Source organism: Salvelinus namaycush, chromosome 38 (assembly GCF_016432855.1).
Source record: "Salvelinus namaycush isolate Seneca chromosome 38, SaNama_1.0, whole genome shotgun sequence".
NCBI lineage: Eukaryota > Metazoa > Chordata > Actinopteri > Salmoniformes > Salmonidae > Salvelinus > Salvelinus namaycush.
In genome coordinates, this window is record NC_052344.1 from 21,647,859 (window position 1) to 21,665,841 (window position 17,983).

Genomic DNA, 17,983 nt, shown 5'->3' on the forward strand with positions numbered 1-17,983 from the left:
CATAATGACCATTGTTATGTTTGGAAGAAAAAGGGGGAGGCTTGCAAGCCGAAGAACACCATCCCAACCGTGAAGCACGGGGGTGGCAGCATCATGTTGTGGGGGTGCTTTGCTGCAGGAGGGACTGGTGCACTTCACAAAATAGATGGCATCTTGAGGATGGAAAATTATGTGGATATATTGAAGCAACATCTCAAGACATCAGTCAGGAAGTTAAAGCTTGGTTGCAAATGGGTCTTCCAAATGGACAATGACCCCAAGCATACTTCCAAAGTTGTAGCATAATGGCTTAATGACAACAAACTCAAGGTATTGGAGTGGCCATCACAAAGCCCTTACCTCAATACTATATAACATTTGTGTGCAGAACTGAAAAAGCGTGTGCGAGCAAGGAGGCCTACAAACCTGACTCAGTTACACCAGCTCTGTCAGGAGGAATGGGCCAAAATTCACCCAACTTATGACCCAAGTTAAACAATTTAAAGGCAATGCTACCAAATACTAATTGAGTGTACCGGTATGTAAACTTCTAACCCACTGGGAATGTAATGAAAGAAATAAAAGCTAAGATTGAATTGATTGAATTGAATTGAATTGAATAAAAGCTGAAATAAATCATTCTCTCTATTATTATTCTGACATTTCACATTCTTAAAATAAAGTGTTGATCCTAACTGACCTAAGACAGGGAATTTTTACTAGGATTAAATGTCAGGAATGGTGAAAAACTGAGTTTAAATGTATTTGGCTAAGGTGTATGTAAACTTCCGACTTCAACTGTACATACACACACACGCACGCACACATACAGTTCATAGACACGCTCTCAATGTGTGGGTACACTTAGCTACATCACACACACACACACACACACACACACACACATTTCCACCCCCTACACACACACACACACTCACCATCAACCCCCGCCCTCTCTCTCTAGGAGACTCCTAAGTCCGGTACCAGCTGTAGTTCTCGGTGCTCCAGCCTGCGGACCCAGGACTCAGAGAGCACCAGACACGAGTCAGAGACAGAGGACCTGCTGTGGGAGGACTTCCTGCACTGTGCTGAGTGTCGCTCCTCCTGCACCAGCGAGACAGAGGGAGAGGGAGCTGCAGCCTGCCCTGCTACCAAGAAGGAGTACAGAGATGACCCCTTTCACCAGGTGGGTTAGAGGTCAAAGGTTAGGAGTTAGGGTTAGACGTGTGGTGTTAGGGTTTGACAGAGGGAGAGGGAGCTGCAGCCTGCCCTGCTACCAAGAAGGAGTACAGAGATGACCCCTTTCACCAGGTGGGTTAGAGGTCAAAGGTTAGGAGTTAGGGTTAGACGTGTGGTGTTAGGGTTTGACAGAGGGAGAGGGAGCTGCAGCCTGCCCTGCTACCAAGGAGAACAGAGATGACCCCTTTCACCAGGTGGGTTAGAGGTCAAAGGTTAGGAGTTAGGGTTAGACGTGTGGTGTTAGGGTTTGACAGAGGGAGAGGGAGCTGCAGTCTGCCCTGCTACCAAGAAGGAGTACAGAGATGACCCCTTTCACCAGGTGGGTTAGAGGTCAAAGGTTAGGGTTAGACGTGTGGTGTTAGGGTTTGACAAAGGGAGAGGGAGCTGCAGTCTGCCCTGCTACCAAGGAGAACAGAGATGACCCTTTCACCCTGTTTATCAGGGGTTAGAGATCAAAGGTCAAAGGTTAGAGAAGGAGGGGGTAAGTGTAGGACTGAGCTTGCAATAAAATGGTTGCAACATTAATGAAGAGGTTTTGGTGGTCACGTGAATGTTCCTATTAATCTGTTTTTGTTGTCACTGTGTGTTCTGACGTAACCATGGTAACCACGGTCATATTAACCTCGTCAATGAGGATGATCAGCCTCAAACCCTCAGCGTGTAACGGTCGTTATTGTGTTGATCTAGTTGTGTCCTCTACAGGGTCACACGTGGCTACACAGCAGCAACCCGGGTCTGGAGCGGGTCAGTGCCATCGTCTGGGAGGGGAACGACTGTAAGAAGGCTGACATGTCTGTCCTGGAGATCAGCGGTATGATCATGAACAGGGTGAGGAACAGCCAGGGCCGTGATACTGTTGTCAGGGATTACATCTGGTGTGTAGTGTAACGCTTTACAATGTAAGACCGGGAACACACCTCCATCACCTCCAGCACCCACCTGGGGGATTTTTATCAACTAGAATGTTAATGAATGCAGATTGGACTTCATGATATTGGAAGGCAGTTATATATGTATATATATATATATATATTATATATGTCACGTTTCTCTCAGATCACTTTACATTCTCTATAACTTAGACCAATGACATGAAAGATATAAATAATGGCTGTCTCTCTCCTGTCTCTTTATTTCTTTCCCTCCATCTCTCTTTCCCTCCCTCCCTCTCCTGTCTCTCCCTCCCACTATCTCTCCACCTCCTCCCTCCCTCCCTCTCTCCTGTCTCTCCACCCCTCTCCATCTCTCCTTCCCCCCGTCTCTCCATCTCTCCATCTCTACCTTCCTCCAGGTCAACCTGTTCACCCCAGGTATTGGCTACCAGGTCTTTGGTAACCTGGTGTCAGTGACTCTGGGCCTGACGCCCTTCGCCTATAGGCTGTCTCAGTACAAGGACCTGGAACAGCTGACACAGCTCTCAGCCAATGAGCTCATCTCTGTAGCGTTCGGCTCCTCCTCCGACGTCATGGTGATCACCATGGTAACGCTCAGCTTCATGGTGCGCGTCTGTCTCATCTGGCTCTTCTTCTTCCTGCTCAGCGTGGCCGAGAGGACATACAAACAGGTGTAATTACAGATGCAACATTGACCATTGATTGTTACATGAAGACATTCTGAAGAGGTTTTATTTCTAAAGGTCTTATCACTTACACGTATACTGTATGTGTGTGTGTTGGACCTGACAGAGGCTGCTATTCGCCAAGCTGTTTGGTCACCTGACGTCGGCACGGCGAGCCAGGAAGTCGGAGGTGCCTCACTTCCGTCTGAAGAAAGTCCAGAACATTAAGATGTGGCTCTCTCTGCGCTCGTATCTCAAGGTGTGTTCTATGTTCTCCTACTGGTTGTTCCATCATGTCTACCTGAATCTCCCCTCTGTGTCCATGAGGAGATGTGTTGTTGTTCCATCATGTCTACCTGAACCTCCCCTCTGTGTCCATGAGGAGATGTGTTGTTGTTCCATCATGTCTACCTGAACCTCCCCTCTGTGTCCATGAGGAGATGTGTTGTTGTTCCATCATGTCTACCTGAACCTCCCCTCTGTGTCCATGAGGAGATGTGTTGTTGTTCCATCATGTCTACCTGAACCTCCCCTCTGTGTCTATGAGGAGATGTGTTGTTGTTCCATCATGTCTACCTGAACCTCCCCTCTGTGTCCATGAGGAGATGTGTTGTTGTTCCATCATGTCTACCTGAACCTCCCCTCTGTGTCTATGAGGAGATGTGTTGTTGTTCCATCATGCCTACCTGAACCTCCCCTCTGTGTCCATGAGGAGATGTGTTGTTGTTCCATCATGTCTACCTGAACCTCCCCTCTGTGTCCATGAGATGTGTTGTTGTTCCATCATGCCTACCTGAACCTCCCCTCTGTGTCTATGAGATGTGTTGTTGTTCCATCATGCCTACCTGAACCTCCCCTCTGTGTCCATGAGGAGATGTGTTGTTGTTCCATCATGTCTACCTGAACCTCCCCTCTGTGTCTATGAGGAGATCTGTTGTTGTTCCATCATGCCTACCTGAACCTCCTCTCTGTGTCTATGAGGAGATGTGTTGTTGTTCCATCATGCCTACCTGAACCTCCCCTCTGTGTCTATGAGGAGATGTGTTGTTGTTCCATCATGCCTACCTGAACCTCCTCTCTGTGTCTATGAGGAGATGTGTTGTTGTTCCATCATGTCTACCTGAATCTCCCCTCTGTGTCCATGAGGAGATGTGTTGTGTGCGATAGACGTGTGTGTCGTGAGTGGGTGGATTAGTGTGTTTGTCCAACTAAAGTATTTCAAATGTGCGTTACAGAGAAGGGGTCCTCAGCGGTCGGTGGATGTGATCGTGTCCTCTGCCTTCCTCCTCACCCTCTCTGTAGTCTTCATCTGCTGTGCTCAGGTCAGCGTGAGTCACCATTATCAGCCTGCTACAGTCCTACCTTGTCTTTTTGCTCTAATACAGTTAGTAACGGTTGGAATGCTTTTTCACCTGTTATTCTATCTATATGTTTGAGTGGGACGAGCGTTAAAACAAGCTCTTCTCTCCTCCTCCCTGTAGTTGCTCCATATCCACCACACCTTCCTGGAGTGTCACTATAACTGGGAGCTGGTGATCTGGTGTTCCTCTCTGTCTCTCTTCCTGCTCCGCTTTGTTACCCTGGGCTCAGAGACCACCAAGAAATACAGCAACACCTCCATCTTACTGACAGAACAGGTAGACAGGCTCAGAGACCACCAAGAAATACAGCAACACCTCCATCTTACTGACAGAACAGGTAGACAGGCTCAGAGACCACCAAGAAATACAGCAACACCTCCATCTTACTGACAGAACAGGTAGACAGGCTCAGAGACCACCAAGAAATACAGCAACACCTCCATCTTACTGACAGAACAGGTAGACAGGCTCAGAGACCAGCAACACCTCCATCTTACTGACAGAACAGGTAGACAGGCTCAGAACCCACCAAGAAATACAGCAACACCTCCATCTTACTGACAGAACAGGTAGACAGGCTCAGAGAACACCAAGAAATACAGCAACACCTCCATCTTACTGACAGAACAGGTAGACAGGCTCAGAGACCAGCAACACCTCCATCTTACTGACAGAACAGGTAGACAGGCTCAGAGACCAGCTACACCTCCATCTTACTGACAGAACAGGTAGACAGGCTCAGAGACCAGCAACACCTCCATCTTACTGACAGAACAGGTAGACAGGCTCAGAGACCAGCAACACCTCCATCTTACTGACAGAACAGGTAGACAGGCTCAGAGACCAGCAACACCTCCATCTTACTGACAGAACAGGTAGACAGGCTCAGAGACCAGCAACACCTCCATCTTACTGACAGAACAGGTAGACAGGCTCAGAGACCAGCAACACCTCCATCTTACTGACAGAACAGGTAGACAGGCTCAGAGACCAGCAACACCTCCATCTTACTGACAGAACAGGTAGACAGGCTCAGAGACCAGCAACACCTCCATCTTACTGACAGAACAGGTAGACAGGCATGGAGGGAGGCACACACACAACTGGTATAGTTTATAGCAAGACTTTGGAAGTTCGCCAATTAATACTGAGGAAGAACTAGCAGATGTACCACACTTGCTAACTTGTGTAGTTACATAGGAACACACATTTTAAGTGACAGAACATGTTAAACAAAAGGTTCCTCCATTTTGAATGTTATATTGTTGTTGTGCACCTCTGAGTGATGTTCTCTCGTCTCCCTGGTCATTTCACGTGTCTCTGAGTTATTGACGTTCAAGCAGACGGGTAAAAGCAACACCGTGATAAAGTCTCTCTCACTACACTGGAAGTTAATAGGACTTTTAGATGGCGAAAACGTCTATCATACATGTCAGATTTCAATACTGGCCGATGTTTTAACTTGGGAGGATGTCTTCTCTCGAATGAGCCATTGATCATATTTTTGCTATATTCCTACCTTGAGAAATGTGTAATTTAATGGAGGGTCTAGCATATTTGTCTGCCTCTTTAGTCCAGGGTGCATTGCATGGCATGGCATATTTCACTTTTGTATATTATCTAACTCACTTGCTTTGGCAATGTTAACACGTTTCCCATGTCAATAAAGCCCCTTGAATTGAATTGATAGAAGATATTCTAACGCCCCACCCAGTAGACCGTCGACCAATCGCGTTCATGCTGCGTAACGCGGTTGCTAAACTAATCACGCAATCCCTTCTCAAAGTCCGTGTATTTGTCGAGAAACGTACCTATTCTCCACGATTACAAATGTATACGATATTACACATAGCAAGTTAATTATGTCACATATTGGAAAATATTTGTAATGTTGTACTTATTGTTGACGAAATTCGTGCTGATTTCGGGGTTTTGAGATAGAGCCCAGTAGACTCATTCACTCCTTGAAGGAGAGCGCTCCTTGTCCCAGAATCACCCAGAATGCATCGCCCGGTCCATTGACATAGCATGGGCAACGTTTCCCATCTCTTCAAAAGTATATCTCCCGTTGCGAATGTCAGACTCCATCTGCAGATTAAACATGGTGAGATTGTAGGTGAGTTTAAAGCTAACTGGCTAGTTTACATGCTGATACTTGAGCTGCAACAGATTTCCACAACTATTTTCCATGTTGCTACCAACCTTATTATAACGCCAAAATGAAACATTGATTCACAAAAATATTCTCACATATTAGTGTTATTTAACACTGTAAATGAAAGGAACGAGTGGTTTGGGCTGGACATTTCCTTTAAGGCTCAACTTCTATTGACTAGCTGTTTTCACCAGATTAATCTGTACCTGAAGATGGAGAAGAAACCAAACAAGAAGGAGGATCTGACATTAGTCAACAACGTACTGAAGCTGGCCACCAAACTATTGAAGGTACGGCTATCTCCATCTCTCTATTTGTTCTCTCTCTCTTTCTCATCTCCATTATTAATCTCTCCACCCTCCCCTCCTAACCTCCTCTCACTCCCCAGGAGTTGGATGCTCCGTTCAGGCTGTATGGTCTGACGATGAACCCTCTGCTCTACAACATCACCCAGGTGGTCATCCTGTCTGCTGTGTCTGGGGTCATCAGTGATCTACTGGGCTTCAACCTGAAGGTAACACGTGTGTGTGTGTGTAGTAATAGTACTTATGCACCAGTTTATTTGAAATGGAGTTGATTTGTTGAGTGTGTAGATATCAGTATGAAGGAAGAACTTACCACACCTTTCTGTCCTCAGCTCTGGAAGATCAAATCATGACAGTAAACTGATCAGGTCACTGCTGGCTCTGGAAGATGTGATACATTCTCTCACCACACAAGGGCGCTGTTGTCCTTTCGCTCACGGACTGACTGGGCTTCCCTGTATCTATGGTCTGACGGACAAACAGCCCCATTCTCAGAGTTCATAACGGAGTGCTTACATTTCACTTGTGCAATTCAAGATATATTTATTTGACCCTTTCAGTATTTTTTTGTTGTTGTTTAAAAAGTTATTTTAAGCTATAGAGGTTTTGTGTTCTCAGAGAGATGGGATCAAAACACAGCAAGATGACAGTTCAGTTTAAAAGGTAAAAGAGTTCCATCACTTCAGACTAGTAATGACAATGTGCATTATAATGCAGCTGTTTAGTTTGACGACTGTGACACACAAACGCAGTCATTTCACTGTGAGAACTGTAGTTGTTTCCGATCATAGACGGACTGTAATAACGACGTGTTTTAAAGCCTACATACACACAAACACGTTGTACTTTCTGGTAAACTCAATGGAGGCTTTTTTTGTTGTTGCTTTTGACGACAACAACAGTACACCAAAGTTCAGAATAGATGAACAATGTTTCTGTGTGTTTGGCGTTTCTAATGATAAGCTAAGTGACAGCTGTAGTGGAGAGATAGAGGCAGGATAAAACACAACACATCACTCAGATGATTGGTGAGAAAATAGGTGACTGTACTGACTAGATGAGGTACAGTACTGGCTAGATGGGAGGTACTGTACTGGCTGGATGGGAGGTACTGTACTGGCTAGATGGGAGGTACTGTACTGGCTAGATGGGAGGTACTGTACTGGCTGGATGGGAGGTACTGTACTGGCTGGATGGGAGGTACTGTACTGGCTAGATTGGAGGTACTGTACTGGCTAGATGGGAGGTACTGTACTGGCTAGATGGGAGGTACTGTACTGGCTAGATGGGAGGTACTGCACTGGCTGGATGGGAGGTACTGTACTGGCTGGATGGGAGGTACTGTACTGGCTAGATGGGGGGTACAGTACTGGCTAGATGGGAGGTACTGTACTGGCTAGATGGGAGGTACAGTACTGTACTGGGTGGATGGGAATATGTAAACCTAGCCAACATATCTGGGTTAGTATTCTGTATGTCAAACTGAGACATCCAGGCCCGCTAGCCAAAACTAAACGGTGTGTGACTGAGCATTGTTAACTATGTTACTCGTATAATGATCATTTGGGGGGGTGCTTATGTTTGTCCTGGTACACACTTGTACAAGTCTGTAATGGAAATGTGTTTCTTACATACTGATACCCTGAGGGTCTTTTATGGTGATACCATTCAGTATTGGCTTCTGTACTCCCAAGCCTATTTTCTAAAGCAGACACAGTGATGTGTGCAGTCTGGTTGAATATTGCTATTCAGGCTTGTGAGCCATCATCACAACCCAGTCAAAATGTTGCTTTTTCTCGCCCTCCTTCCCTTTCTACTATTTTACGTTGCATGGTTTTCTCACAGCACATTTTGAGTTATTTCAATGGTTAGACTGTATTTCAAGCAATAACTCGTAGCTCAACACAGACTGAACATGTTTGTATTATATTTAGAACAAAGAGGTCCCAGGTCTTAGTTGCTGTACACACAGGCGATGTTCGCCGCTACCGTTTGGAATGCCTGAAAATGTGCACTTTACAGTAGTGTATAAAAACAATGTTACATGTTTCTTTCACACAAACCATTGTAGTTGTTCTTTTTTTTGTACTTTTTGCCGTGGCACAGTCTGTGTGAAGATGACCAACGTGCTTTTTATTTGCTGGATAAAACTGTATTATTATTAACACTCTTTAAAAAAAACAAAATAACTGTTTCGGTTTCACATTATTGGAAATGCTTTAAGAAAACATGGTGTCGTCTCTTTCTCTCTTTGGCATTTGTTTCTTTATTGTTGTTGTGAAGATGGTCACTCATGTTTTGTGGTTGCGAGAGAAAAGACACAATTTGCAGTCACTTGAGTCTGAAAAATGTATTTAGAAAATGACTCTGAACCTGTCTGAAATGCCATCCTGATCCCTAGTGCACCAGAGCCCTGGTCAAAAGGAGTGCACTACGTAGGGAATAGGGTGACATTTCAGACGCACATTTGTTGTTTGCGTTGTGATTCCGTTTTCAAAGGAAGTCTGCATATTTATGTTGAAGAAGAAAATAAACTTTTTGTGGGCTGGTGTGTTTCATCAGTTCTAGGTGTTTATAAGGAAAATAAAAATGGACTTTGTTGTGTCACTCAGACTCAACTTTCAGTTTCTTCCTCCGTACATCATATGAGCAAAACAACAGTTTAGATTCCATCATGGCTGTGTACCAATACCTATTCCCTATATAGTACACTACTTTTGACCAGACCCCTATGGGTCATGTTCAAAAGAAGTGCACTATGTAGGGAATATGGTGCCATCTTAGGATGCAGGTCATAATTAATTCCTTGCCAATCACTTTCTTCACTTAAAACATATTTCATATACATTACATTTCTTCATACAAACCACCCCTTGTGGAGACACTCGGATCGTATCTCTTGATGGGAATCATCATTGATATAAACTGACATGTAAATAATGTTAACCATAATATCTGTCTGGACACACGTCAGCAACCAGCCTGAACAGAACCAATGTCTATCTGGATACACATCACCCTGAACAGAACCAATGTCTATCTGGATACACATCAGCCTGAACAGAACCAATGTCTATCTGGATACACATCACCCTGAACAGAACCAATGTCTATCTGGATACACATCAGCAACCAGCCTGAACAGGACCAATGTCTATCTGGATACACATCAGCCTGAACAGAACCAATGTCTATCTGGATACACATCACCCTGAACAGAACCAATGTCTATCTGGACACACATCAGCCTGAACAGAACCAATGTCTATCTGGATACACATCACCCTGAACAGAACCAATTTCTATCTGGATACACATCAGCCTGAACAGAACCAATGTCTGTCTGGATACACATCAGCCTGAACAGGACCAATGTCTATCTGGATACACATCAGCCTGAACAGAACCAATGGGAACAAAAAGAAAAGAGCTGTAGAAAGTTATTCATCTTAATAAAAATCTGTATACAAATTTTACCTTTAGAAAAATCAAGTGTGATACTTGCTGTTAGGGCATGTTAGGGCTATGTTCAACCCATAGTGCTGAAGATCCCCTGTATAGCACGATTGACATTTAAAGAATGTTTGCAGTCTGCATACAGTGCCTTCGGAAAGTATTCAGACCCCTTGACTTTTTCTACATTTTGTTATGTTACAGCCTTATTCTAAAATGGATTAAATAAAAACAATTCCTCAGCACTCTACACACAATAAACCATAATGACAAAGCAAAAAGTTTTTTTTTTTTTTTTTTTTTTTGTTACGGAGGAGACTGTTACGGAGGAGTGTAAATGCTTTTTTTAGGCTGGATCATGTTGTTGTATGTTTTAATTCTGTAATGTATTGATTGTTGCTGCCTTCTTGGCCAGCTTTCCCTTGAAAAGGAGACTCTGGGTCTCAATGGGCTTTTCCTGGTTAAATAAAGGTTAAATAAAATAAAACATCTCTGGCATTGCAGGTACTCTCAAGCAGAGAAGAATGGGAGAAACTCCCCAAATACAGGTGTACCAAGCTTGTATCGTCATACCCAAGAAGACTCGATGCTGTAATCGCTGCCAAAGGTGCTTCAACAAAGTACTGAGTAAAGGGTCTGAATACTTTTGTAAATGTCATATTTCATTTTTTATTTGTAATAAATTTGCAAAACTTTTTTTTTATGGTTTTTGCTTTGTCATTATGGGGTATTGCATGTAAATTGATGAGGGATTGATTTTTTTTAATACATTTTAGAATGAAGTTGTAACGTAAAAACCTTTTGAAAAAGTCAAGGGATCTGAATACTCTCCGAAGGGTCAGGTGACAATGTAAATCACGCTACACAGCAGCTCTTCAGCGCAACGGATTGAATCAAGCCCATAATCTTGAACAGACCAACAAAAATTCTGCATTAAATGTCAAGTTTGAGTTGAGGTTCAGTTTGACATAATCATGAGATCAAATCAGAATGACTTGTCCATCAAGTGCTACGATAATTAATACATTTGAACGTGTCATTGTTTAGAAAATCATAAAACCAACTCCAGAAGTTGGTCATGGCTGTGTCATACAAGTTCATTTAGAATACAAACGATCATACTAAATCATTAGTTGAGAGAAGGCATGTGTTTAACTATTTGGATCCTAGTAAGAAGAGCTAGAAGTGTGAGAGTCTTTGAGGTTCAATTCCTGCCGTCAAACACAGAGGTTATGGGTTCAAATCTTAGGTTTGATTTGGTGGAAATTTCAGCAATTCTCAATGTGAAAATGACAAAGAAAACAGTTAGAGGTGTGAAGAAGTCTGTGGCTCTGGTGTAAAGATCTCACCCCGTATGTTCAGGGTTGTAGGTTCAAACCCCAGTCACAGCTCTGGATCAGGATGTGTTGGGGTCATAAGTAGACGACCCTTAGTTTTCAAAAACCTACAGGTCTACTTTTTCCATTGGTTTTCCTCCGTAACTTCTGCTGTTGACAGGAGGGAAAACCACCATCAGTTGTCGCAGTCCTCCAGGCTTTGTCAGGAATCATACCTACAAACCCATGCTTATGGGGTGAGATCCTTACCACTGAGCCACCAGCTCCTTCACGTTCCAAAAACACATCTCTTTGTGTATTTGACATTAAGATTTTACTCTGGCGCAGCAGAGTAAACATGGGGGCAATGTTGCACATCCCGTCCACATGGGGGCAATGTTGAAGCAGAAACAGAGGCCCAGCCACAGATCACTGTGGCAGAAATGTCACCCAGGCCTACATGATACCTACTGCTTAAAATGAAGACGTGAACACTGGAATCATATCTGATCTCCTCACCCCAGCACTGCCTCTTGAACAAGAGACATGTTGAGAAAGCAATGAACTCATGACCTCTGGTGAACCAGGTGGGGGTCATCCCAGAGAGCCCAGCTAGGTCTGATTGATCTCTCCTTTCCACTGGGCCTTTCACAAGACTTGAAGAGGCACCTCAAACTGTTTCCTTTCCACTGGGCCTTTCACAAGACTTGAAGAGGCACCTCAAACTGTTTCCTTTCCACTGGGCCTTTCACAAGACTTGAAGAGACACCTCAAACTGTTTCCTTCCCACTGGACCTTTCACAAGACTTGAAGAGACACCTCAAACTGTTCCGTTTCCACTGGGCCTTTCACAAGACTTGAAGAGGCACCTCAAACTGTTTCCTTCCCACTGGACCTTTCACAAGACTAGAAGAGGCACCTCAGACTGATTCAAAGTTGTCAGTCACTGAGCATCAGTAATACAAACACAAAGAAATACAAATAAGTACAGTTTATCCTCAAAACGAAGCACTAGAAGTGAAAATCAAGCACAAAAAAAAAGATTTAATAAAAGGGAGTTTACTGTAGAAATATTCCGTGAAAAATAGACCCGAGAAAGAGCGGTGTGTTTTTAGAGACGACGGTGTGAGTGGAGTACCGCTGGTGCCAGTAGGTGTGATATTCTCTTGAGATCCATCAGACCTACAGCTGCAAATCTCCAGACACTTTCTCACTAGTCACAGATTTTCCAGAAATCAGTAGTGAATAAACAGGCAATCTAAGATCATCCAACTGGGATTAGGGAAAAGTTCCCAGAAACCCCAAATTACACCACACTCTGTCTACCACTCTCCCTGCTGTAACCAGAGGATGAAGAGTCTGAGCAGCTGTGGTGGGAGAAGTCTATGAAGATGCCATCAGGGTCAGAGTCCATAGAGTCCAGTATCTGATCTACCACTGTCTCCGGGCTGGAGGAACAGCTGGGGATCGACCCCGTCTCCGAACCAGAGTGGACCTGACACAGAACAGAGGGGGACACTGTCGACTCCCCCCCGCCGTCGCGGAAGGGTCCTGGGGAGTGGGAGTCCTGAAAGATGGAGGGCTGGAGGTGGGACTCCAAAGACTCAGACCCCACAGACCCACAGAGATCCAGACTTCCACCACCTCCACCACAAACAACCCCTGTCAGGCTGAGCTCCTGCTCCAGGGAGGAGAGGCCCGACTGGGCCGCAGAGGCCAGGGAGGAAGTGGTGCTGATGTCGTTGATGGCGCCTTCTTCCAGACAGGAAGTCATCTCGCAGACGGAATGGCGGCGGATGCCCATGCTGCTCACGGAGCCTGTCTCGGTATCGTACTCCACCACAGGCGTCAACATGGGCACGTTGTAGGACTTGGAGCGCATCACCAGGTTCTTTGCGGGGGCGTCGCCTGACTTGGGCCACCGCCGCTGCAGACGCTTTTCTGGAGAGAGGATAGGAGGAGGGGTGAAGAGGGATGAGTGAAGGAGAAAGAAGTGGAGGGAGGGAGGGAGGGAGGGAGGGAGGGAGGGAGGGAGGGAGGGAGGGAGGGAGGGAGGGAGGGAGGGAGGGAGGGAGGGAGGGGAAGAAGTGAAAACAAGACAGACGCTGAGGCCGTCTAGACTAGAGACAGACGCTGAGGCCGTCTAGACTAGAGACAGACGCTGAGGCCGTCTAGACTAGAGACAGACGCTGAGGCCGTCTAGACTAGAGACAGACGCTGAGGCCGTCTAGACTAGAGACAGACGCTGAGGCCGTCTAGACTAGAGACAGACGCTGAGGCCGTCTAGACTAGAGACAGACGCTGAGGCCGTCTAGACTAGAGACAGACATTGAGGCCGTCTAGACTAGAGACAGACGCTGAGGCCGTCTAGACTAGAGACAGACGCTGAGGCCGTCTAGACTAGAGACAGACATTAAGGCCGTCTAGACTAGAGACAGACGCTGAGGCCGTCTAGACTAGAGACAGACGCTGAGGCCGTCTAGACTAGAGACAGACGCTGAGGCCGTCTAGACTAGAGACAGACGCTGAGGCCGAAACTAACAGCACATCAGCTGAACAGCTGTGAATGGAGAGTAACAATCATGCATGATGAAATCTAAATCATTTAGCTGTGTGAGTATTAGTCTAAGTACCCAGTACGCAGGAGGAGTATTGCATTGAGGATCCGTCGTTGGAGTAGAGGCCGTGGGTTCCCAGGTAGGGAGACACCACCTTCTGAACCAAAGCTTCCAGACGCAGGTAGTCCTCAGTCACTCCTTTAGACTCATGGACACCCTGGAACACACACATCACAGTTAGTCCTCAGTCACTCCTTTAGACTCATGGACACCCTGGAACACACACATCACAGTTAGTCCTCAGTCACTCCTTTAGACTCATGGACACCCTGGAACACACACATCACAGTTAGTCCTCAGTCACTCCTTTAGACTCATGGACACCCTGGAACACACACATCACAGTTAGTCCTCAGTCACTCCTTTAGATTCATGGACACCCTGGAACACACACATCACAGTTAGTCCTCAGTCACTCCTTTAGACTCATGGACACCCTGGAACACACACATCACAGTTAGTCCTCAGTCACTCCTTTAGACTCATGGACACCCTGGAACACACACATCACAGTTAGTCCTCAGTCACTCCTTTAGATTCATGGACACCCTGGAACACACACATCACAGTTAGTCCTCAGTCACTCCTTTAGACTCATGGACACCCTGGAACACACATATCACAGTTAGTCCTCAGTCACTCCTTTAGACTCATGGACACCCTGGAACACACACATCACAGGTAGTCCTCAGTCACTCCTTTAGATTCATGGACTCTAACTGTATATCAGAGGAGAGACAGTAACTAACTGTATATCAGAGAGACAGTAACTAACTGTATATCAGAGGAGAGACAGTAACTAACTGTATATCAGAGGAGAGACAGTAACTAACTGTATATCAGAGGAGGGACAGTAACTAACTGTATATCAGAGGAGAGACAGTAACTAACTGTATATCAGAGGAGAGACAGTAACTAACTGTATATCAGAGAGACAGTAACTAACTGTATATCAGAGGAGAGACAGTAACTAACTGTATATCAGAGAGACAGTAACTAACTGTATATCAGAGGAGAGACAGTAACTAACTGTATATCAGAGGAGAGACAGTAACTAACTGTATATCAGAGGAGAGACAGTAACTAACTGTATATCAGAGAGACAGTAACTAAATGTATATCAGAGAGACAGTAACTAACTGTATATCAGAGGAGGGACAGTAACTAACTGTATATCAGAGGAGGGACAGTAACTAACTGTATATCAGAGGAGAGACAGTAACTAACTGTATATCAGAGGAGAGACAGTAACTAACTGTATATCAGAGGAGAGACAGTAACTAACTGTATATCAGAGGAGAGACAGTAACTAACTGTATATCAGAGGAGAGACAGTAACTAACTGTATATCAGAGGAGAGACAGTAACTAACTGTATATCAGAGGAGAGACAGTAACTAACTGTATATCAGAGGAGAGACAGTAACTAACTGTATATCAGAGGAGAGACAGTAACTAACTGTATATCAGAGGAGAGACAGTAACTAACTGTATATCAGAGGAGAGACAGTAACTAACTGTATATCAGAGGAGAGACAGTAACTAACTGTATATCAGAGGAGAGACAGTAACTAACTGTATATCAGAGGAGAGACAGTAACTAACTGTATATCAGAGGAGAGACAGTAACTAACTGTATATCAGAGGAGAGACAGTAACTAACTGTATATCAGAGGAGAGACAGTAACTAACTGTATATCAGAGGAGAGACAGTAACTAACTGTATATCAGAGGAGAGACAGTAACTAACTGTATATCAGAGGAGAGACAGTAACTAACTGTATATCAGAGGAGAGACAGTAACTAACTGTATATCAGAGGAGAGACAGTAACTAACTGTATATCAGAGGAGGGACAGTAACTAACTGTATATCAGAGGAGAGACAGTAACTAACTGTGTATCAGAGGAGAGACAGTAACTAACTGTATATCAGAGGAGGGACAGTAACTAACTGTATATCAGAGGAGGGACAGTAACTAACTGTATATCAGAGGAGAGACAGTAACTAACTGTATCAGAGGAGAGACAGTAACTAACTGTATATCAGAGGAGAGACAGTAACTAACTATATCAGAGGAGAGACAGTAACTAACTGTATATCAGAGAGACAGTAACTAACTGTATATCAGAGAGACAGTAACTAACTGTATATCAGAGGAGAGACAGTAACTAACTGTATATCAGAGGAGAGACAGTAACTAACTGTATATCAGAGGAGAGACAGTAACTAACTGTATATCAGAGGAGAGACAGTAACTAACTGTATATCAGAGGAGAGACAGTAACTAACTGTATATCAGAGGAGAGACAGTAACTAACTGTATATCAGAGAGACAGTAACTAACTGTATATCAGAGGAGAGACAGTAACTAACTGTGTATCAGAGGAGGGACAGTAACTAACTGTATATCAGAGGAGAGACAGTAACTAACTGTATATCAGAGGAGAGACAGTAACTAACTGTATATCAGAGGAGAGACAGTAACTAACTGTATATCAGAGGAGAGACAGTAACTAACTGTATATCAGAGAGACAGTAACTAACTGTATATCAGAGGAGAGACAGTAACTAACTGTATATCAGAGGAGGGACAGTAACTAACTGTATATCAGAGGAGGGACAGTAATTAACTGTATATCAGAGGAGAGACAGTAACTAACTGTATATCAGAGGAGAGACAGTAACTAACTGTATATCAGAGGAGAGACAGTAACTAACTGTATATCAGAGGAGAGACAGTAACTAACTGTATATCAGAGGAGAGACAGTAACTAACTGTATATCAGAGGAGAGACAGTAACTAACTGTATATCAGAGGAGGGACAGTAACTAACTGTATATCAGAGGAGAGACAGTAACTAACTGTATATCAGAGAGACAGTAACTAACTGTATATCAGAGGAGGGACAGTAACTAACTGTATATCAGAGGAGGGACAGTAACTAACTGTATATCAGAGGAGGGACAGTAATTAACTGTATATCAGAGGAGAGACAGTAACTAACTGTATATCAGAGAGACAGTAACTAACTGTATATCAGAGGAGGGACAGTAACTAACTGTATATCAGAGGAGGGACAGTAACTAACTGTATATCAGAGGAGAGACAGTAACTAACTGTATATCAGAGGAGAGACAGTAACTAACTGTATATCAGAGGAGAGACAGTAACTAACTGTATATCAGAGGAGAGACAGTAACTAACTGTATATCAGAGGAGAGACAGTAACTAACTGTATGTCAGAGGAGAGACAGTAACTAACTGTATGTCAGAGGAGAGACAGTAACTGTCCCACCCTGTACCAACCATTGACAGTAAAATAATACGATCACACCATGGAAAATCCCAGACTGAGTGTTCGCTAATGACACTAAATACCTATTATGGGGAGATCTGGAACTAGTTTGTTTGTTTGGGACTTCATTTAACCAGATCCTTTCCAGAACAACTTCTTTACCAGAACTATTTTGTCATGAAACCTGAAAAGGAACAAAACATTGGTGAAGGGAGACTGTCTTCCGATAATACATTGACTCACTCAACCACAACACAAAACATGTAGCTAACCAGAGTTTGACAACCACCACATCAATGCATTGACTGGAGTCATGACATCAATGCAAAACAAGTACATAGGAGAGAAATTGTTCACAGATGAAAGCTGTTACAACACAACAAAGACCAATGAGAGAGAGAGAGACCCAGAGAGAGAGGGAGAGAGAGACCCAGAGAGAGTGAGAGAGAGAGAGACAGAGAGAGACCCAGAGAGAGTGAGAGAGTGAGAGAGAGAGAGAGAGAGAGACAGACAGAGAGAGAGAGAGACAGAGAGAGAGAGAGAGAGAGACCCAGAGAGAGTGAGAGAGTGAGAGAGAGAGAGAGAGAGACAGAGAGAGAGAGAGAGACAGAGAGAGAGAGAGAGAGAGACCCAGAGAGAGTGAGAGAGTGAGAGAGAGAGAGAGAGAGAGAGAGACAGAGAGAGAGAGAGAGAGAGACCCAG

General features: G+C 44.4%; 2 protein-coding genes across 2 annotated transcripts in view; one reads left to right on the plus strand and one right to left on the minus strand.

Moving 5' to 3' along the window:
• Positions 1-9,210, plus strand: part of phtf2 (putative homeodomain transcription factor 2) — a 150,124-nt gene extending 140,914 nt beyond the window's left edge. The window contains exons 10-18 of the mRNA XM_038977727.1: positions 944-1,165; positions 1,921-2,046; positions 2,510-2,782; positions 2,904-3,035; positions 4,012-4,098; positions 4,258-4,413; positions 6,487-6,582; positions 6,681-6,806; positions 6,930-9,210. Coding sequence (XP_038833655.1) covers positions 944-1,165; positions 1,921-2,046; positions 2,510-2,782; positions 2,904-3,035; positions 4,012-4,098; positions 4,258-4,413; positions 6,487-6,582; positions 6,681-6,806; positions 6,930-6,950 — 1,239 coding nt within the window. The 3' untranslated portion in view covers positions 6,951-9,210. The remainder of the gene's footprint in view (positions 1-943; positions 1,166-1,920; positions 2,047-2,509; positions 2,783-2,903; positions 3,036-4,011; positions 4,099-4,257; positions 4,414-6,486; positions 6,583-6,680; positions 6,807-6,929) is intronic.
• A 1,581-nt stretch (positions 9,211-10,791) lies between these two features.
• prr5b (proline rich 5b (renal)) overlaps positions 10,792-17,983 on the minus strand; it is a 26,323-nt gene continuing 19,131 nt past the window's right edge. Inside the window, exons 5-6 of the mRNA XM_038978005.1 lie at positions 14,000-14,141; positions 10,792-13,307 (exon numbers count right to left, since the gene is read on the minus strand). Coding sequence (XP_038833933.1) covers positions 12,673-13,307; positions 14,000-14,141 — 777 coding nt within the window. The 3' untranslated portion in view covers positions 10,792-12,672. The remainder of the gene's footprint in view (positions 13,308-13,999; positions 14,142-17,983) is intronic.